The 23,059-nt window shown below is 42.2% G+C and overlaps 2 protein-coding genes across 7 annotated transcripts in view; both read left to right on the top strand.

The window, feature by feature from the left end:
- Positions 1-4,201, top strand: part of GEMIN8 (gem nuclear organelle associated protein 8) — a 28,722-nt gene extending 24,521 nt beyond the window's left edge. For all 4 annotated transcript variants that reach the window (XM_032680544.1, XM_032680541.1, XM_032680542.1 and 1 more), the window contains one exon: positions 1,915-4,201. In XM_032680544.1, the coding sequence (XP_032536435.1) occupies positions 1,915-2,165 (251 nt within the window). In that variant the 3' untranslated portion in view covers positions 2,166-4,201. The remainder of the gene's footprint in view (positions 1-1,914) is intronic.
- Positions 4,202-20,133: 15,932 nt separating this feature from the next.
- GPM6B (glycoprotein M6B) overlaps positions 20,134-23,059 on the top strand; it is a 108,320-nt gene continuing 105,394 nt past the window's right edge. The window contains exon 1 of one of the 3 annotated variants that reach the window (XM_032679389.1): positions 20,134-20,322. In XM_032679389.1, the coding sequence (XP_032535280.1) occupies positions 20,319-20,322 (4 nt within the window). In that variant the 5' untranslated portion in view covers positions 20,134-20,318. The remainder of the gene's footprint in view (positions 20,323-23,059) is intronic. The other 2 variants (XM_032679391.1, XM_032679384.1) reach the window with 2 other exon arrangements.

Here is a 23,059-nt window from a genome sequence, read left to right on the forward strand (position 1 = left end):
AAGAATAAAGAATTTCCATGGGCAATACAGAAGTACAAGGAATTATCTTTGTGGCCCAAGAGAGTTAACAAATACGAGTTCAGTTCATTGCCTTGCCAGAGTTTTGCTGTGGAGAGACATTGGTGTCCCAGGAAGTCGGTTTCAATGGGACACAAGTGACCTGTGTAGTCACCACCTGGGTGCTATACCTTGTCCTCAGAGTGCTGAGCCCTCTGTAGGCAGTGTTAGCTCCTCCTTTAATTCAGACCTTCTGGTTAAAATGGCCTGACACCAAATAAATTTGACTCTTCCAAAAGCACATATGGACTCTAATGTATGTTTCCATGTGAATTCTGGCAGTGCAGCCAGTTCAGGGTGTGCCCTTAAAGCAAAGTCACAGAAAACGGCTTTCTGGAGCAGATTGTTAATAACTCCTCAAGGCCTGCTGTCCTTTGTCGACCAGCACAAAACTGTGAATGGTGTTTCAGATGACAGAACAAAAGCTTTCTATGTCACTGTCAGACAAACAGATCCCAAAACTGAAGTTTCTGATTATATTCTTTAAAATATCTATTTTATGTGAATGAGGTATAGGAGATAATTCCTTTAGGAAGGCTGACAGGCAGTTGGCTGCTATATATACTGTACTTTCCAGTATAAAAATAAACTGCAGATGTTTGACACAGATCTGTCAGGATACTTAACTTTGGGTTGGGGTTTGCAGATGTCACGTGCGTTGTGGAAGCTAAATCTTTGCCTTAAGGGGAAAGAGGGAAGAGGTACATGGCAGCAAACACTGAGAAGCATGTCCTGTGTGTGTCTAATGCATTCTGACCTGTGGACACTGTCCTTTTTGATATTTACAAAACCCAACTGCTGTCATTAGTAGTGAACTGTGTCTCTTATGCAGTTTTGAGGACAGTCCTTTGTTATTGGTAGGCAAAGGAGCTCAGCTGCTAGGTGATTTTCTACATCTTGTAGAAATGTCCTGATAAGAAGAGAGTTTTGTATAGAACTATGCTGTTCTAACTGCACAGAGCATTATTTGTTTCATCAAAGCAGCACCCAGGAAGTGGAGGTAAGTTTGGACATGCAAAATCAAGTTCTCAGTTGGGCTTACCAAAGAGAATTTTTGTTGACAGATTGGTCCAAATGTTTTGCCTCTGTGAATTGCTTTATATCCTCTTTAAAAGACCTGAGGCATGGATTTATGTTGGTGGTGTTTTGTTTGTCTTCAGAGCAACAGAGTAAGGCTGCCAGCTGTGAACTTCACAAGCCTTGAGAAATGGATGAGGTTGGATAGTTTACTGAACACAGTGCCTACAGCTGTGTGTCATTGAATGCACTTAATGGCAGACATGACAGACCAATTTGTTAATTTTCATAGAGTAGTAACTGATTACATTTTCTCTTGGCTGTGATTCAGCTAAAGTTGCATTGTCCTGTGCATTTTTTCCTTTCTCAGCTGTTAAGTCATTACTTTGGAAGCAACTCTCCTGTTTGTTTGAGGTTTTTTTAGTTGGGGGAGTGGGTTGGAATTTTTTTGGTTGAGTTGTTTCTGTGTTTTCTTGGTAGAGGGAGAGGGCTTGTGTTTCGGTTTTTGGTTGTTTGTGTTTTTTTCTTTTTTCAGGGCATGTGTATGTTGGGAAGAAATGAAACAATGCTAATTTTTGCTTACAGAGGTTTGCTACAATTTTAGGATTCAATTCCAGGGTCTTCTTCCTTTCTTCCCACTTCTTCCAGCCTGCCTTTATTATGATATTTAGTAGGAACGTGTCTTAATGCAAAATGAGCGCAGCTGCACCCTAGAATGTGTGAATTTTGGCCTTTTAAGACCCAGCAAAAATATGAATATGTCATATTTTTAAAATCTAAACTGAAGCATGATTGGTTGATAACTCAGTAATTTACATCTGTTATGGTTTGTTTGTCTAGGGAGGCAGCAGCAGCTGGAGGCTGAGGACCCGTACGTGGAGGCTGATCAAGACCTTCACAGGAGGACGGAGCGTTCTGTGGAGCCGCCTACGGAAAGACCTGGGGAGAGGCGAATGGCAGAAATGAAAAAACTGTATGGTGCTGATGCTGCCAAAATCCAGGCAATGGAGGCTGCCATGCAGCTTATCTTTGATAGGAACTGTGACAAAAAGCAGCCCAAATACTGGCCCATTATTCCCCTTAAGCTGTGAGTACCTGGACTGTGCTCTGACATGGCACACAACTGTGCCTCAGTCAGGTTGTGCTGCTGAACGAACAAACTGCCAGTTTTGGTTTTGGGTTGGCTTTGGGGCAGAATCTGGCAAGGACAGCATGTGTGTCTTTGGCCTTTGTTTCTTTTACACTGTCTGTCAGCAATGCTCACTGTCTGTTCAACCCACATACAGTTGTCAAGTAGTAATAGGAGGGACGGGAATATCAAACCTGTCTTAAGTTATGTGTTTACTTGTTTGATACCCGCCTGCCTTGACCATGCTTGTAAGAAACAACAATGTCTATACTCAGTGAACTGGGAAAACTTAAAATGATGCAAATAAGAAAAAGACCATAGGAATTGTCTGCTCTTACTGTTTAGGAATTTGAGTGATCCCATTTTTTAGTCTTAACATAGTAGCATTTGGATCCTGTTTCACATAGCACAGCTTGAAGTGTTATGTCTGCTAATCTTGGATTTTTTTTGAGAACCAGGAGCCCACTGGCCAAGATACAACTTATCAAATTACCGTAGCCCAGACATTTGAATTCTTTTTCAAAGGTTTATAATAACGCAGGAAGTTTTTCTTCCAGACTGATGCTCGTCTGACAGAAGTTTGACTCTAAAGCAAGATTATATGGAAAAATGTTTTAATGAAGGGGGTGGGAGGGTGGGACAGAAGCCTGATATGGTCCTGTCTGTTAGAGGTCTGTTTAGCAGAAGAGAAACTTAAGAGGACACACATTATAGGGGACAGTGAATGCAGTGATTTTTGCTATTCTAATAAAAAGCATCTGATGGGTTTGAAGCTTTACAGAAGGCTTATTATTTTGATAGACTGCATCTGAACATTGTATATGGAGGTATGAAAGACAGGTAGCCCTACGGGCTATGTCTATTTTAGGTGCAGCTTTCCAGTGCCCGCCTGCACATGACATGCACAAGACTTAAACACAAGCAGGTAGATGTGCCTCTGTGTGTACTCATCCATCTGCACAGGCTGTTTGGTTCCATTTCTCTCTCTCTCTACTTTTGGTCAGTTGTGTTTGCTCCACTAGTAGTTAACGAGGTGGAGTGAGGCCACAAGTGGTCTGTGTAAGAGAGGCAGAACTGGCCCCTCAAAACCAATGACTCCTTAAAAAATGGTACCGTGAATGCTTCCAAGGACTCTCGGTGAAGCCCTGCTGCTACATCTCATTGCGTGCTGAGGAGCTGTAGTTTGTCTTGCAGCGTTGCCATGCCAGGGCAAAGGAACCTTCTGCTCATTTAATAGTGACATATTCATCTGTCTTTCTGGCAGCAGAGGAAGGTCACAACTAAAATTCTGGCTTCAGTTTATTCCCAGTGTATCCAGAGTATCTCTGAGGCATGTGTGGTTTGTAATGCACACCAGCAGTTGCTGTGCCCTCTGCAGCAGCCAGCTGCGACAAAGCAAGTCTGCAATGCAGTTTGAAATATCTTTGCTTTTACTAGTAGTTGCTATGTTTTTTTCCAAGCAGCATTTCCATGTCAGTTGTACCTCTTTCACTTTGGTTTTGACAAGATGAAGTTAAATTGAACACTGATGTTAAAAAGCCCCCAGTCTCCAAGACTTATTACTGATGTGATTGGTCTGAAAAACTTCAGTGAGACAGGAGAGGGAATATTAACAGTCGTGCATTTGTCTTCACTCTTGTTTTTGGTGGGTTTTGTCAAAAATTTGGTGTTTTGTTTGGGTTTCCTTTCATTGACCAAATAAATTTTCTTCATAACACTTTGTAATTTACTTTTTTTTTATATAAACAAACTTCCATACTTCAGTTCTCATATGCTAAAGCTTTCTTTTAGCTGCTGCATTGTTTAAGGAATATTGAACTTAGAGCAAGGACAGTTTTAGCATATGGAGAAGCGCAAGGAGCACTGACAGGAGTTTTCACAGGAGTGCCAGTCAGTATCACAAATGTATGGTGTTGTACAAAATGAATGGGAAGGTTGCTACATCTGCTAGGGGAAAGCCCTGTCCCAGATTAACATACATAAATCTCTGTGTTCCTATTTGAAGTGTTTCCAGTGTGGTGATGGTGTTTTCTCTGTGCAGTTCAGTTCAGAAAAAAAGGAAGAATGGGTAGGACTGTTCTTGCTTTTCAACACAAGTCATAGTTCTTACTGTGGTTCATCCTGCACCTAGCTGGTTCTTCAAGCAGAAGCAGAAATTCTGGTCTCCAAAAGTATTTGTAGAGACCTCATACAAGACAACATTGAATTCCTTTCCCACTTCATATAAAATATAAAAGAAATTTCCTTGCCTTTAGTTCTTTTACCTATTTCTAAAAGGGTTTAATATAATTCATGAGGTTAAAAGTAGAGAGAACTGGATGACGTGTTCCCTAGGAACTATGTACTAAGGCCTGAAACGGAGGAACACACTACTGCAGACTTAAGAGTTGCTGCCAAATTATGTCATTTCAGGGGATGGGCTGTTGCTGGTATTTGGCCAGGTGTCTCATTTTGCTGATAATTCAGCAAAACTTGGAAATTCTTCGTTGCAGTTCTTTTACTCTGTCTCTCATGTCATTTTAAATTTTTAAGAAATGTCTCACATAAAAAGGTGTGATCATGGAAGAAATGCAACGGCAACTCAAAAACACCAGTTCAGTCATCTGTAACATTCACTTTTCATGCCCATAGGTATTATGGTGCAGTCCTCAATCATGGGAACATGTGCACTTTTTTCCCCCAAAGACACAATGTTATGCCACCCACTTGCCTAGAATGTAACTGTGATGCTGCAGACGTGATTCTTTCTTGTCCACAGCGTTGCACCTTTGCTTTCAGTTGTGCCAACTGCTCATATAGTCCTGCCTGAAGGGAGTTCTTCGCTTGCTGGTGGTGCTGTTTCTCATGAGCTTTTCCCAGCTCCAGCAGAAGGAATTACAGCCTGAAGTCACAACTTGTCATGCAGTTAGTCTTAATTTCAGAGACTGGTTTCCTCATTTGTTATGTGCAAATCTGCAAATCAGCCTTATTTTCAGGAGAAGAGTTTGTGATTGGCTGAAGACACTTCAAAGATTGGAGAAAAATGTTATAGGTCTTCTCTACTGAAAGCATTCTTAAAAGAAATTAAAAAAAACTTTCAGAACTGGCACAGTATAAATTTAACATACAAATGAAGCTATGACTTCTGTGTTTCCTACCAGAAGAAAAACTGCTTACTTTTATGCATTGGTGACATTGTCAAGTGCTCTTGTTCTTCTAGAATTATTTCCCCATAAAGCAGCTGACAGCTCAGTATGCCTGTGTGTACAGGCAGCCTGAAAAGAGATTCAACCATTTTGCTGAGAGTAACTTTTCTCATTCAACATAATGGGTAAGTATTCATACCTTTTGAGTGGTCTTGTTAATGACTTGTACTTGGAAGAAGCTTTAATAAAAAACAACCTAAATTTCTGTAACAGCCTTTGTGAAGGATAAACACTTACATAATCCTCATGGATTTGTTCCCTCATGTCTTTATCCCTTTGTAAAAGCTCCTCGCTCACTCATTACGTGAAATACATTGCAAATATTTGTATCTTCATCTCTTGTTACATTAATAATGATCCAACTCTGAATAGAAACCGAGAAAAGCAGGACACTGATTCAACTGCTTAAATTTCAAGTTTTAAGTGTGATTTTTGGCATAATGGTCTGAACACTTTGGCTGAAAGAACTACAGAGGGGCCAAGATTATTGCCCAAAATGTGAAATACAGTCTGTCAAAAGGAAACATCCAGAACTCTGTTTTCCTTGTGGTTTCTTTAAAGTTTAAGCTCCTGGGAAATACGCTATTTGATAAATAATACATTCAGGCTGTGACAAAATTCTGTTTTCATGTTTGTGTGCTAATTAATCAACTGTCTACCCTGTCTAACCTGTTGTCTCCTGTGCTCCTGTCTGGATAGTCAAAAGGAAAGAAATTCATATGGGCTCTTTTCCTAGGTAGAATAGCAGCCTGTGAGGGAGTCTCAGCTGCTCCTGAAGGGTGGTTGTAGCCAGAGTATGTTCAAGGCTTCACATCTCTTCATATATTCTCACAGCTGGAGTTGCTGAGCTGGTACTTGGGCATGAATAGACTGTGCCATTGCCATCTGGGCATTGTCTTGGTGATCTGGCTATTCGTTCATTCAGGACTAGGCTTCACGAACGAAGATTTGGGGAGGGCTCTACCCACGTATGTTACAAGCGCGTTGGTGGCTAAAAAGGCCAATACGAGATAGACACGTCCGGTTGCAAAAGGCGCAGCAGAAAGACTCAGGCACGATTCTTTCTGCGTTGTCTTTTTTCCTCAAGAGTGATCCTGCGTGCGTTCTCAAAGGCATCAGCAGCGTTATAGATGGTGTGTCTCCAGACCTCCCGATTGGAGGCCAGAGTAGACCAGTTCTGTTGATCAATATGGCCGAGGCTGAGATATTGTTTCAGGGAGTCCTTGTATGACCTGGCTGTAGTAGCAGAAGAATTGCTTGGGCTCAATCCGTTCTTTGGAGCACACAGACATCAGCCTCAACTTAATTTCAACAGGGCAGGAGCAGCACAAAAGTCTTGCTTGGCCAAAAGTGGAGAAAGCTTGCTCATCTTGAGCTTACAGAGTGTAAATGAGATTCTCCGAGCATAGATTCTATTACACAGTCACAGAAGGGTTTTTTCCCCCTTTAATCATGAATCTGTCTTTTAAGAAAGCCAACAAGCAGAGTAAGAACATACATGGTTTTTGAAAAGAAAATACTTTTCAGTGTAATGATGCCAATATCACTGGTTCCCTAAACTAAATTGAGATCTTTTGCCTACAAAGCCTTTTGAAAAGCCAGAATGTGCATAACTGCTATCCGCATGACTTTACAGCCATCCCAAAGACATACCTTTGTGGGGAGGATGAGAAAAATGGAAATGATGGATAGGGATTTTTTCCAAATAGGGTTAGAAGGTTAACTTCTAGACTTTGTTTTAATAAAAGCAACAGTTTCTCAACTTAATAAAGATGTGAGGCAAAAGTCTATGAGGGGCTGTTAAAAATGAAGTTACATCACTGTCTTGGGATGTCCCTAAGCTGCACCTTACTTGAAGTTAGGAAGGAGTGACAAAATACTGTTTTATCCATGGAGTTTTCATATGTTGTCCTCTAGACAGCTGCCAGTGGGTCATGCCATAGGAAGATAACTAGATTTCTGATCTGTTTATAGAGATATTTAGAATCTTTCCATGTGCTTATACTGAAGATCAAGACTGAAATACCAGGTTTGAGTTCCAGCTTTCGGCTATCTCATGCATCCTTTATTTCTAGATACAGAAATTGCTCCTATGACTCAACTCCACCAAAGTTTACTGTCATTGAGGTCCAGAGGATTCAAGTTGGAAGAGACCTACAGCTGCGCCGTTTAATGTAACCCAGTTTATTTGTTACTTGGACCAAGATTCAGTCAGCTCTTTTGGTCTAAACTTGTACAAGCATCCAGCAATAAAAAGTCTGTGCCTTGAATTTAATTAGTTCTGATTCTCACATAGCTGTCATAGTCCCATCCTTTGCATTGGTGATATGGTTTGAAGCTGGCTCCCTGCCAAGTCTCCAAACCTTACCATCAGAAGCCCCCCCCCCCCAAACCTCAGGGAGAGGAGGGAGAAAAAAAAAACAACCAACTAAGAAAACCCGAAACGAGAGAGACAGCTAAAGTGATATATATAAATATATTTACACTTATGTTACAATTGAAATATATATACAATTTAAAAATATATAGAATTTCACAAGGGAAGGGGAAGGGGGAAGGGAAAGGGAACAAAACCAAAATAAAATATATATATATATATATATATATATATATATATATATATATATATATATCCCAATCAGTAGCCCGAGATCTAGTAACTAAGAGTTAGCAAAGAAAATATATCCCACCACTCTCCTTGGGACAACCGAGAGTCGCTCCGGTACGATCGCCGGCAACCTCCGCCTCCCAAGGTCGACAAGGCCCTACCAGGCCTCGCTCCCCAACACGGCAGACTCAACAGCAGGGAACCTGCACCTCCAAGCCGCCGGAAGGAAAGAGAGAGCGAAGGCCTCTCCTCCTTTCTTCTTATAGTCTGGCTTACGTAAAAATCGTAGGGAATACTGGGTAAATCTGGACCCTTCCTTGGTTACAAACTGGTCACCAAGGAAGGCCTAGCCCAAACCACCACAATTGGACAGGAAAAGATCCGAGTCATCATGTCTAGTTTCTGCTACCTCCGGCAACCACATCATCTAATACATTGCAGAAACTAATTAGGAAATTCCATTTCCTGTCACCTCTACTTCTGCTAGTTAAGACTGCAGGGCCTGCTTCTCACTTGCAAAACATAATAAAATATCAGGAATGCCACAAGTTAAATTGTCCTTTGTCAGAGAGCTCCAAAAAAATGTAAATGCAGGTACAGATTATGTATCTTGGGCTTTTTTTGTGTTAATTACAACTATGTAATATCCTCCCCCTGGACAGAAGGAGTGGAGTTACTGTTGTGACAGAAATAAATGCTTGAAGTATGTTTTTACTTAAGCAATAACTCATCAAAGGCCACACTTCTGATCTGTAGCATATTCCATGAAGTGGCTGAATAATAGCTGAAGGCTCCCATTCTACTGTCCTTTCATGAAAAATGCTGAGGTTGACCTAAAACTTAAGCCAGTTGTGCTGCAATGCATTTGAAACACACAAGTTTGATTATTTGCTCCAAACAGAATAATCCTTACATGACTGCACCATATAAATCTGAATATAAATCTGGACTGTAAACCAAGAGCAATCAAAAAAATAGACATTACATTATTGCATCTGGGAAGATAGTTTAATAGTCATTACTTTTTATCAATTTTCTATGTATATGTTGATGAATTTAGAATTTCCAGTAATACCAGACCACACTGCACTAGAGAGAAGAAAGTATTTGTTGAGCAAAACAGGATGTTTTCATTTGTACTGCTCTGCCACAGAGCTGTGTCTCAGCAGTGCCACAGTTGGTTTGTGGTCCTGTTTTAGTGTCACTGCCCTGCCCTGTTTTCAGGGGCACACAGGAAGTCCTTCCTTGGCACCTCCTCTGAGAAGCCCTGTAGCTGAGCAGCACTCCTGGCAGCTGTTTTTATAATTTTATACTGACCTTGTGGTCCTTGTAATCTTTTTCTGCCGGCTGCAAACTGTTCTGCCTGCTCTGAAAGCCTTGATGCTGAGTGTGTGATACGTGTGACATGACAGTTCCATGACAACAGAACATGATCTTATAAATGCCACATGATGAATTCATTTCAGGGACACACCAGAAAAAATGTCTGCACTGTGCTATAGAAAGTCCTTACTCCAGAACTACTCTAAAGAAAATGACAGACAAAATTAAGTGTTCAGTTTTCCCTCTTTTGCTTTTTCTGTTGAGCAGATCCCTCTTCAGGTCACCTACAACTCCAGTGTGACAGCATAAACATGTATTTCCAGCTTGCAAAAGTGCTTCCATGGATAACTTCTAATGAGATTAGGTATTTATTTGCCTTTCCCAAGTGTGTTTTACTATGCAGACCTGCTTTAGAAAGATGTCCTGTACTTTCCCTGTCACCAGCAGTTAAATCTTGTTTGGAAGGAGAAAAAGAGTTGCCTTATTGTCTCTTCCCTTCAATAGCTGTTTTAGTCTAGCAGTGTTACTTGCATTATTCAAGTCTAGCAAGATGAAATCTGTTTCTGTGGCATGGCTATGACTAAAGTTTTTTTGTGGTAGGTACATTGATGATAATTAGCTGCACTAGTTACTTTGTGGAAACTGTCATTACTGGCACAGCCTGCAGTGCCATGGTCCCCACCAGCATGACAAAATTGGTCACTTCAATCCAAGAAGATACTAGGTTCTACTGGAATAAAACATATCAACTGTTTATATTGGCAAAATTTTTTAAATACCTTACTACAAATCAGTAATTAAACAATTTTGTTTTGCTGTTTTAACTTCCTTCATGCCAGGCTTATGAAAGTCTGAATTTATGTAAAACCACTATAATGCTAGAAAACATTCAGCAGAATCTCAAGTACAGTACAGATTATTTTTTTCCTAGTAGGGTGCCCAAAATTATTATAATAATTGCAAAGAAAAAAAAACTTGTGTTTGTTGGTTTTCCAACATTATTTTAATTTCCTTGTTTCCAGAATTTAAATTTGAGGTTTTCTTTTTTAATATGCTTCTTAGTCAGGCAACCTTTAAAATATCAAATGGCTCAGCAGCCTCAATTTCCAGGCCTGAAATAACATCTGAATGTATACTAAATGTAGGAAGAACACCTACACTGCCTCTCCCACCAGTGCCATCCCCACGAAGCTACTTGGCATTAAATGGTTACGCACTGTTACGCATTTCTCTGACCACATATGGAATACTTTAGATCTCCATGGATCCGGCTGAGCAGTTTTGTGGATTTCTCTTTACCTCAGTCTTTTTCAGCATACCTATGCCCTTTTCTTCCTCCCTCATCTTCTTTTTCACAAAGGCTCCTTCCTAACTTGTATCCAGCAAATACTCTTCTGCAGCCTGATGGTGCTCTCTCAGCTCCTACCCTCCTGTCTACCTCTCACCTGTAGGGCAAAAAATGTTGCCTGGACACTCAGTAGCCAGCAGAGCAAACAAGAACTAATCTGGGTGACCAGATTTTTCTGGTCAGTGCCTCTGGCACCATAAACACTAAAAGCAGAAAGTACCAAGACCTTTCCCACAGCATTGTCCCTGACCCATCAGTGAATGAGGGGAGATCATTCTCTCCTCTTTTCCTACCTAAGGGACAAAATTTCCTTACTGCTGTGCAAGTGGTGGGAATTGTGTCAGTGCCAGTTCATTTCTCCCCACTCCAGTCAATCACCCGAAGCCTTTCTAAAGTTGCAGTGCAGTGAACCACCACAATCCTGTTGAACACCAGGGGAAGTTTTTGTAAGACTTTCCCCTAGTGGGAGAAACAATTGCTGGATACAGTGCCTGGACTTCACAATCCATCTGTTTAATTTATGGTGTGTCTCAACTGTACATCTCTGTCAACTCCACCTTCAATGGCAAGGCATAACTGTAACTTGGGAGCTCAGCCATTTGGAGCACCAACCAGACAACTGTGATCTATTCCCACCCAGTAGATGAGGATGTTGCTAAGGCAGTTTCTTGATGTAAGAATGATTTTATCTCTTTTTCTCTCTTTTCAGCCCTCTTGGCCAGCTGGCATCCCGTTTTCTGCTTTTCCAGCAGGCATTGGTTCAGCTTGGCGTGATCCTTCAGAGTGGGAGCAGTAGCCCATTTAGAGCTTAAAACACATAAAGACTAACTGGCTGCAACCCCAGAGAACAACCTTGCAAGAGGCTGATGAGGGCACTTAGCCAGACCATCTCCAAAACACTATTGTTAAAAGAACCTGATGTGCATGTTAAGTAAACATCAAATATGCAAAATCCAGCACACATAACATGCAGCTAATAGCATAAGGTAGTGGACTCTATCTCCAAATAAATAATAGCACCCTCATACCCACAAGCAGTTTCAATATTTTCTGTTCACTTTCATTGCCCTCTGGATGGGTCATATCTATAACATAATAAAACTCCCACAGGCTCCAGCAGGACTAGGATTTAGTGTTAAACCCTGGCTAAAATGAGGGGAAGAAATTTCTCTAACAAACAGGCAAGAACTCTAGAATAAATGTGATCCAGGAAGTGATTATATAAAGGCATCGATAATTTCATTTGCATATAAAATAATAACAACAAGAACGGAAGCTAAATTATCCCATATATACAGAAACCCTGGGTGTTCAGGATTGGCTATTCATTATTCTCTTGTCATATAAAGCAATTCAGTCTGCAGCTGCATTTCTCTTACAAATCCAATTCAATCAAGAGAACAGAAACATCATTAGCAAACCCACTGATTTATCCACCAGTAAAGTGCTGATACAGGCTTCTGTTCCTGCTGCTAATAAATTTTCTGCATAGGAGTGTTTGCTCTCTCTGGGGATCTCCCATTATTCTGATGGCTACAGATTTCTAACTTTACCACTGGAATTTTTAAACCTGAAAGTCTATAATAGTAGGGTTCAAAACCTGTGGGAGTCATAGGAAAAAAACTACGCAAGCCATGTGTCCAGTTGCCTCAGAGATGTGGCTAGATGTAACTGCAGGTGAAGCAGCACCTGGTGCCTTAGAAAAGTGCTGTAGTAAGACCTTTTTTTTTTCTTTTCTTAAATACAGCCATCGTCTCCTCTTTTGCTCATCACTTCCTCTCCCTATTTCCCTCGGTGGGTTTGCCTGCAGAGCCTTGCCTCCCTCTCTGTACCTTTCCCTGGCTCCTGCTTGGTTTGGTGCCTTAATTGCAAGCCTGCCAGGCTCATTTACCTCTGCCTCAAACCTCTCTTCTGTAAAACTGCAGGAAATGCTCTGAAAACCCCTGGTAGGTGTTGTCTCCTGTTCTTCCTGCAAGTCTTCTACCACTGGGGTTCTGGGTGGTCTCCAAGCTCATCACAGCACCATCTCATTGATGCTTTCATATGCATGAGTTCTTACACTCTGTTTCAAGTCCTGGGCATGTGCTTCTGTGTCCTTTTCAGAGTGGACTTCAAACAGGGAAAGCCCACGGGGTGTTAACTGATATTGTCTTTTGGGAAGAATTCCCCAAGCTGCAGTTTCCATAACTTCTTTAACATCCTTGGGTCATTTTGTCTGCCAGGTTCATGTGACATTTGGTTTGCCTGTGACCCTTTCATCTTTTAAACACAAAGAAGCTGTTTCCTTGGAATATGGAGAGCAAAATTAATATTCTAGGCTATCTGGCAGTTGAGAAACACTCACATTCAGTCTGAGCTTTGTTTTTAAAAAAAAAGTACATAAAGTAAGAATCCAGATCCACCTATGACAGTAGAATGTGTTTAATATAGCTTTAATAAAAAGTTTTATTACATTCCTCACTTGGTATGGTATTATTTTTCTATTTGCTGAACAAGATATCCAGGATAACGAGAATCAGATAACAAGTCTCAAAAAAGAGTTCTTTATTTAAAAAATACAGGCTCTCCTATCTATCTTATATATGCTATAAATAAAAGATAAAATTATTACCAATATAATACACTTGACAGTTTCATTTACTTACTTTTTCATCTCTCCTAACTGGAGAATGCTTATGTATGGATGAGTAATGTGTTCTGCTTTTATATTTTTAATCACATACTCATGCATTTGCAAAAAAATTGCTGTCTGGACTGAAAACAGGAAGAAAATGCTCATATTTAGAATAGTTGTTTGGATTTTTTTAAGGAAAAAAACACCATGTTTATTAGTCTAGGGAATGAGAAGTTTAATATTCTAAACTCAATATTTAATATCAAAACATCATCTCATTGTTATTTTTCAAGTTCCTCAGTTGCATTTATCCTGGTGGGGCTTGCCAGGAGGGCTCTCGCTCATCTGACCAGAGTGGTTTGTGCTGTTTTACCCCTGAGTTTCACATTTCCAGTGGGTCTAATATGTTTGGCTTCCTGTGAAGTCAGAAGGAGGCAAAGCGTTTCCATGATGTCAGCAGATCCGAAACCACACCTTCCTTCCAAAACCACACCTTATGAAGCTGATGGAGGATATTGTGCATCATTCCCATTTCCATTACCTCCCAGTGAAAAACCTGCAGGGTTTTGCCAGCTCCTGTAGCTCCCACAGCCCAAGACACCCATCTTCTGCAGCCTGTTGGCACTGTGGGTATGCCAAGCACATTACGCCATTGCTGGGTCACTGAGTCACTCCCATCTTTTCTCCAACACATTACATTTTTGTCACAAACCACAACTTTGGGTATAGCCATTTGCCAGAACTGGATTGTGCAAAGCAGGAAGAGCAGTACAGAAGCAATAAAACATAGTGTGTGGGGGGGAAGAAAAATCCCCCCACAAAACCCCAAATAGCATTTTGTAACATGTATTAGTAGAAATCTAAAGCTGAGTAGCCCATTAGGAGTAAATTTAACTCAGCTTTGTGATACTGTTTAAGGCATCATTCATGTTTACAGACCAGCATTAAAACCTGTAATAAGTTATGAGCTTGTGCCTATAGACACAATAAAAAAAAAAAGAGAACTAAAATGAAATCAGCTGGCTATTACTCAGCCTCCGCTGCCCAACTAGATCAGGAAAAGTGTTAAAATGACTCCTGCAATTTTTCTTCACAGCTCTTTCAGTTTAATTTTCAGTTTGCAAAAAAAGCCACCTGAGAATGTTCTTAAACACTCTCTGTGCCTGCCATCAAAGGAGTTTTCTACTTCAGAAAAAGAGAGCGAGCCTTGTCTCAAAATGTACTTTTGCCAGGAATTCTGTCCTGATTAGGCTGCCTTGGAGCACTTTCTTGGGTGGATGCCATACTGAAGTTATTGGATGGCAGCCATGTGTTCAACATTCTTAAAATAAAGTCTATTCCCTTAATTTGCAGTGCAACAGAAAACTGAGGTTAAGTCTATTGATGTCGCTGGAGAGTGGGGCTAACATACATGTGTATGCAATTATTTTCAGGATATTGCAGTGAATGCATATATGCTCACACAGAAGTTGCATACCCAAGGAACATAAGTACTGAACTTCAGAGCATTGTGCCCCTGCCTGGTTTCTTCATTCACAAATTATTCCACATTCAAATCTCCCCACTGGTACTGATGAAAATATTGGATAATCCGTACATTTGACTCAGCCCCTCCTAAAGACCCTAGGCTGGCCTCTCCAGCCCACATGATCCTACTTCACAACAGGAACTTAGCAAAGCACTTCAGAAAAGGTTTATATCCAAGCCTTCTAGACTGAACTCACCTATGACCAATCTCAAGTGCATTTTTGAGCCTAAATGTTTTAGAATGAGGCAACTGGAAGAATGCCTTCATAGGATTATTGTATCGTGATTCACACAGCAACAGATAAGAAGACTTTTCTCTCTCACACTTGGAGAAAGAGTTGTCAGCATTTCTCATTTACATTTCACAGATTGCTCAGGGAGGATGAAATGAGATGGGCTGCAGGTGGAAGGAAAGGTTGTATCCACTTGTGGTTTTTCTGTATAGCGGTAATCTGTTTTTCAGATATGTTAATTTACTCTTTCATTCATGAGCTTTCTGCTCTAGATAATGCTTTACTGAGACCACTCATGCTCTTCAGACCTCATACTATCTCCTACATGGTTGCCTACCAGGTGTGGGTTTCTGTGTGGCATGCAGAGAGAGAAAGGCACAGAAGCAAGAGTGTATATCCAGAATAAAAAGAGCTAATATTGTAATCTTCCTTCTGGTGGCCCCCAGACATGGATCTCTCATGGACGCTCACAGAATATCCATGCACGTAACTACAAAATACTGTGCTTAGGGTAACGTCCCTCATGCAAGGAAAGTGAAAGATGGTTCTTTAGTTCCCAGAGGTCCCAGTAAACATACTAATCCTTCATTTCCAGTGATGTCTCCTAAAATTTTTTGTACCTCTAAAATCACAAAACGATGATGTTTATTATACAAGTGACTTGGGGTATATGAATACAGAGATGAGTCTATCTTTTAACACTGAAAATGTATTTAGTACTCCATAATTAACACCAAAATGGTAATCACTAATTTTCAGATAAAATTAACTATGCTGCATTGGGAAAAAATATGCATTCTGTTGAATATATAATTATATATTTTCTAAAGCAATCACAGCTTATATTTACATATTGAGAAACAGTTGTTGGAAATGTGACCTACTTGGTAATAAGAAACAGTTTTAATTTTGAAGACTGTTTATTTCTTACAGTATCATACCTGACTGCTAAATTCTAGGAGGAGTATCTAAATATTGGCTAAATTGCATCAAATCACTTCTCCCTTTTTTATCTTTTCCTTTCTTTCTTTTCCCTCAGACTACACAGTACCAATGATCTGAACAATTTTGTTCAGCATTTTGCTGGATGAGCTTTGCAAGCAGCTCTCTGCACTGAGCACTAAGAAAGGGTTTTGGTGGCAGCAGTTGGAGTCTAAAGTGGATCAACCTCACATAACAGGTACAAACAACCCAGGAGAGCATGAGTCATTCCCCTTAGTCTACGCTGAGATGCTGAGAGGTGACCAAAAAGGTCAGCTCTTCTTTACACACATATGAGGGTATAAAGTGATTCAGTTGTCACCTTACTTCTCTTTAAAATCCGTGGCCTCTGTAACAGCACTTTGAACAGAAGATCACATGGGAGAGAAAAGTCCCAGTAGGCCTTAACTGTACATGGAATCACAGAAGCTCAACCTAGAGAGGACAAATGAACCCCCCTTGAGAAAGGCCACAGAGAGCACTCACTACAACTAAACCCAGTTTTTATCACTTCTGATTTCCTTAAATGTTAACATTCAAAAGGAAGCTGTTTTATGAGTCCCTGATTGTATAATCTTTTGGAAATTTGCAGAATTTTTGCAAAAGCATAGGAGTGGCACCCTATACATTCACTCTAATTCTCTGGAAAGTGGCAATGACTGCTATCCACTGACACTACCTGTGTAGTAGTCAGAAGAGGTAGTATCATGATTAACCACTAGCTTCACTATTAGCAGAGGGAGCCATGGGAAGGGACCTCACATACAGCCAATATGGGATCTGAGAACCCACTGAAGCATGCAACCCATTAGAACATCTTTTTGTTAAAACACTGTCTTTAATGCAACTGAATGTTTAGTCAAAGCTAAAACATTAAGTGGAAACGTACTGCCTTTGATTCTGATTTTAGTTGAGAAGGTTTCATACCTAAAGCAATCTGTCTAGTTAGACAGCCTGAGGAAGGCCAGTAGGAGTGGAAAACAGAAGCAAAGAGGCGGCAGCAGCAGCTGTCACACCACTCTGTCCACAAAGAAAATAGGGATTCATTTTAGAGATAGGATGTTCTGCACCGGAGAAGTGAAGAAACAGATGGAGCCTGGGAAATTAAAACAAAAAAAAATTAATTATGTGCAATGAACCTTCCCTTGCTTTCAAAATCTGTTTCACCTGTCACTGCTGGAAATGGTCAAATATGGTAAAATACATCATTTCAGACTGATGCCACACCCTCAGTTACAACTAGTGAGACCATCCCATGCCATCTTACCTCTTCCTGACTGATCTTGAGATTGCAGTTAAATTTTCTTCTGCACATTAGGTGGCCTCTTTAAAACCTCCAAAGATGAACACACTGCTCCAGACTAGGTTAGCAGATACTCCAAGGATATTGCTGCAGGGAATGAAGGTGCCTTTTGAAGTACCTGGTATCATCACATTAGTATCAGAGTATCACTACATCTAGAGAAATGTTTGTAGGTTGTTACCTAATCTATGGAAAAGCTTTTGAGCACCCATTGTAGACAAGGACATTAATCAACAAAGAATTCTAACCTTTGCTTTCTCTTTTGTAGTTCAAATCTGCAATGACACCAGGTCATTTTATAATCCTGTGATGCCAGCATTGTCTGGATCAGTCTGGCTCCCAGTGTAATTTAGAGCAGGCCTTTAGCCTTACCTTACAGCTACAAGTGTAGCACCCAAGGAGCCATTCAGCTACAGAGAGTCAGCTACAGAAATGCTGCACACTCCAGCCTTTCTTCTCTTCATTGTGTACTAGATACAAGACCAAGAACATGGACCAGAATCCAGCTGTAATTCCCAACTAGGGAAATACCTGTTTCTACAGACATCTTGGTTCTGAAATGAAATCCATTAGTTTCTATTCCTAGTAGAAATTTCAGCCAGATTTTCTATTCCTGCCTTCTTGACCCCAATTGAATATTGTAATGTAGTTTTGCTTAAGGAACCAAAAACTTCCAACATCAGTCTGGTCAGTTCCTTTCTTCACTTGTCAGAGACTCAGCATCTCTGTGAGTGGAAATCCCCACTGACTGCAGAGCCATAGCCAATACTTGGACAGCTGTTCTTTGCTTTACTCTTTGGACAGAAAAATGACCAACATTTCTGAGTATGACAGAAAGGGAGTCCTTCCTTTCACTGCGTATGTGTTAAAATGCATAACTTCTTCCGCACTATCATAGGAATGTCTACCTCATAATTGTAAACCCAATCTGGACAGCACTGTTCAACTTTCCTTGAGGAACTAGTCCCATGGATTTCAATGATGCAAAGTTACCCATAAGTGCAAGCACAGTCCGAATTGGGGATATTTTTCAACAGATTCTTATATTAATCAAGCAGTATGCTGCAAGAGCTTCACAGAATAAATTTAACTAAAGAGTACATTTTTAAAAAGAAAATATTTTATACCATCACCAGCACATAGTGCTGCAAACAGTGGGATGCTCTTACCATTTGCCTACCATTCCCACCATATTTCAGTGCTATTTAGTGCTGCTCTAGTTAAGGGTCATGTGCTATTTCCATAATTAATCTAATTTTTCAAAGGTGCATATCTCATCTACTTTAATTCCCACTAGGGTCTGGAAGCAGCTTGCTAGTGATCAGCTTTGCTATAATTTTTTTCCCCTTATCTTTACAAAATGGCTTACTGCATCAATCCACTTATTACCTCTTAGAGAAGAGGCATTTACTCCCTGATCCTGCAGTGCTTGTATGGTGTTGGACCTGTAGTCCTTACCGGAAAAACAGATGTGTACCTTAATCAATGCAAAAGCCTCTGATCAGACTGGGATTTTTATTGTAATGGAAAAGAAACCACACATTAACATTGCAACTTTTTATGTGAGCACAGACACACATTACTTTAAGAGCAGGAGCCTGAAACTACAGGCAAAGTACAAACAAATTTCCTTGAAAATTAGGGTTCACACTTTTGTCACTCCTTTGCTTTTGCATCTTATTAATATGTTCTTAAGCAATCGATCTTATAGTGAATAATATAGTTACATAATTGAATAGATCAATTTGTTAATGATCATGGGAGAAGATGAAATATATCCTTATACTTCACATAAATAACAGAAAATTAGGGTGCTATTGTTGTCACAAAGACAAAAGATGTGCATGCCAAATATCCAATTAATGTAAATCAGCACAATCGGATTGATATTAGATGCACTTATTATGTAGATGCACTTACTCTGACTGAAGCACTGGCCTTTGCATCTGAAGCAATCAAACTGTTCTAGTGGTAAAAGTCCGACTCAGGAAAGCAACTAAACTGAAAAAGCTGACTTTGCCACACTCTTCCATATTCATCCTCCGTGTCTGTGAGTGTTCACTCCTGTGTGACACTTATTTTTACCTCCAGCGTGTCTAGGTATGGGCTGGGGATTACTGGTTATCTCCGATGGTAGAAGCCATCCATATGCCCCCTAACCACCCAGCCTGTTACTTCGGGGTCCCATTTACTGTTTCTTTCCAAAAGCTAATACACAGCGCTTAATTCCTCACAGTGCTTGACGAGATGACAAAGTCACTGCGAGCACCGTTATGTGGTTGGAACGTCGTTTAAGTGGCAGCTCCCGCAGTGCTGTGTGACGCTGAAAAAGCGGCATGAGTCGGTTCAGAGGGGGGTGTGGAGGTAAGAATCACATTGCTGAGCACGGATACAGATAACAGTGAAATAATGTTATGTTTGGGTACAGTGCCCTTGCCCTTGTCACAGAGAAACATTAAGAGGCAGCTGCCTCTCAAGGTCAAGGGTGTCCTCAGCTCAAGGTTTCCGAGGAGAGAGGGTCAAGGGTCCTGCCTGGCCCCGGCTGCTCATCCCTGGCAGCCGCCTGAGGACGAGTAATGACACACTGGAGGAAAGCAGTATGACACTGACACGAACATATGTAAACAAGCGCTCGTTTCGGGGACCCCCGGCTCCGGTCGGGACTCCGCAGCCGCAGCCCCCGAGTTTCCCCGGCGGCCGCCGGGCGGCGCTGCCCCCCGTGCCCCGCGGGGCCGGGCCGGGCCGGCCGGGCCGGGCGCCCCCCGGGCGGTGCAGGCAGGCGGGGCCGGGCCCGCCCCTCCCGCCCCGCCGCAGCCGCCGGAGGCGAGCGGAGCCCGCCAGTGTGTGCGAGCTGCGCTGCCGCCGCTGCCTTGCGCCGCCCGTCCCACCCCGGCACAGCCCGGCTCACCCCGGCACAGCCCAGCCCGGCGAGGCACGGCAGAGCGAGCCCCTGCCCTGCTCCCCCCGCACCGCCCGGGCGACCAGAGCCAGCCATGGGTAAGCGAGCCGGACTGCGGGGGAGCCGCGGCTGAGGGCGGGGAGGGAGCGGGGCAGGTGTGGGGCAGCCCCGGGGGTCGCGGCGGCAGCAACTCCAGCCTGTTGAGCGCCCCGGCAGCGCCGGGGGTGGGGGGGAACGGCCGCCCCTCCGCCCCCCTCGCTCCGCGCCGCTGCCGCGGGAACTCGGCACAGGGACCGGGAGCGGGGACGGGCGCGGGAGCCTCCTGTCTAGCGGGGCAACGGGACCTCGCTCGCCAGCTGCAGAGCGCTCCCTTCCTCTGAAAATAAATCTGTGTTAACACGGGATCGCGGAGCTGTGGTTTCTCCAGGCGGCTGTGCGCGGCCGGCCGGAGCGCGTCCCTTGCCGCGGTCCCGCAGAAGCCGAGGGGGTGCAGGGGCGGCCGCCGGGCCGGAGCGGCCCCGGGTCTCCCCGCGGGTCCCGGTCCCGCCGTTCGGCGCTGGCACCCACTCGGTGTCGGACCGGCTGCCTCTCGGGGTGAGGCGGGGCGAGGGGAGCTGCTCAGCCCCTCTGCGCCAAACCCGCGTCCCTAGATCAGTTTTTGCGGGGGGATGAAGTGTGGTCGGGAGAGAAGGAATAGCCTCGGGGAACAGGAGGGAGAGCCGACCTGCCTTCTGGAGGTGGGCAGCGTTGGGTACGCCCGTGTGCTGGGCGAGATGCGTTTCGGTGTGAGCATTAGGGAATCCTGCGGGCTATTGGAATAACGTGGTGTGCGTTTCCCTCTTGCAGCTTGGGGTCTGCGTGGTGGAGGGAGTTGGGTGTGGATGGAAAGTGGCAGCTTCTGTTCCCAAACCTATGGGAGGGGGTAGCGCTTGCATGAGTGTGTTAACAGGAGTAGAAATGGGACCCTAGGGAGGGAAAGATTCGTAGTACACATGGGTCACTCGGTAGTAAGCATTCACCTTGAGCATTCGCATCCTTTTAGCATGAGCCTTTTAGTGTGGGCTGCTTCTGCGAGCTCTCCTTCAACCAACAATATATCCAAATTAATTAAGTAATAATGGAAGTTATGAGGTTTGGGGGGAAAAAAAAGACAGAAAAATGCAGCTGTATCTTTGATTTAGTTTGCCAATGGTGTGTTACTGCTTAGAGGTTGCAGCTGCTAAAGCAGAGCTATCAGTGCATACCCGAGTGTTAATATGCACATACTGACGCTGGCACTGTCTCTGGTTTTAATTAAGAAGAAAAAAAATTAATTACTCATCCAAAGCGAAAGGAAGCTGACAGAATTCCTATGGTTGCTACTTTGTTAAATTAATTCGCATCACCTAATTCCTTAATTTCTAAATGCTTATTAACTGGTTTGTTCCCTAGCTTAGTGAAGATCAGACTCCTGTAGAATTACCATCTCTTAAATAAGTTTTTTAACTTTCAACACACCTTTCAGTGTATGTTAAAGTAGTGATTCCTGTGGCCTCTGCAACTCTGATGGGTGAAACAAACCAAACAGCTGTATCAAATCAGCATCAAAAAGCTTATTTTTTTGCAGGCATATTCTGATACTCACTTTTTAGGCTATGCTTTTCCTATGTGAACTTTTGGTATGAAGTGGAACTGCAAAGTGGAGAGCCTCTCCGCTGTCTAGCCCTTACTGTTTGTTCTTCTCTTACCTTACACTTTTACTTTATTGCCATGGGTTAATGTCCAATAAATCTTGGAATGGGGATGGAAGAGGGAAAGAGAGAAAGGAATGGTTTTTAGTGCCTTATTAAGAGAAGTGTATTGATTTTTAAGATAACACATGTAAAATTGTTCATAAATGTCTTTGCTGCTAAGTGTATGAAATTGATTTTTCTTCAGTAAATTAAGTTGCTAGCAGTTCGAAATCAAAAAGTTGTTTTAAATCTTTGTCAGTGATTCATGTTGAGGAGAAGCACATTTTTATTTTAATCCTAAAATGTTATACAAACACCAAAGTTAGTCTTGCAGGCTGTGGGTCTGCAACTATGTATGAAATATATCGTTTATGTCTGTATAGAATGTGTTGTCCTGAATGTAGCAGTTGGGGAAAAGAGGAGTGAAGAGAAGAAAACATTTCTTGAACATTTTGCTCATAATGGTGATGATAACAAAAAACTCCAAGGTCTGTTGACTTCTTTGCTTAGAAGCATTGTTGGATGACCAAACTGTGCCTGACTGGGCAATGGCAGTGTGGTCAGTCTGGAGTGGAGACTTAGAGCACAAATTTCAGATTAAATACTTCAAAAAGAAGTCACAAAAAGAAGCCTTTGTCAGCTGGGAATACAGTCCCCCATGAATACAAAGTTTTGTTTCTGTCATTGCATAACTGTTGCCTTGGCATTAGGTAGGCTGAGGCTGATGTGATTGTCTCACCAGGACTTGTTTGGAGCCCCAGTGCTGTTGTTGAGCTTCCTGATCTGATGGCAAGAATGTGTTTGACTGGTTCTCATTAGGGCCGTTTGATTGTCATTGCTTGCACAAAAATTTTATGTAGAAGTGGCTTAGTAAAGGTGATTTTTTTTTTTCTTCATTTTTAGGGGCTGAGAGCCCACCACTGTCGTTGATGTTCACTGGGGTTTTAGCTCCCTCAATACTTCTGAAAGTCTGTCTTCAACACCACTTAGGGTTTGTGTCACCTGGAGGGAGGGTCATCAGTAATAACCCGTGCACTGCTTTGTGCATCTCCTCTCAGAAGTCCTACCTGTGGCCATCTTGTATGTAGAAGATGGGGAGTGGGGCTGTTACTTGACAAAATGA

This window comes from Chiroxiphia lanceolata, chromosome 2 (assembly GCF_009829145.1).
Source record: "Chiroxiphia lanceolata isolate bChiLan1 chromosome 2, bChiLan1.pri, whole genome shotgun sequence".
NCBI lineage: Eukaryota > Metazoa > Chordata > Aves > Passeriformes > Pipridae > Chiroxiphia > Chiroxiphia lanceolata.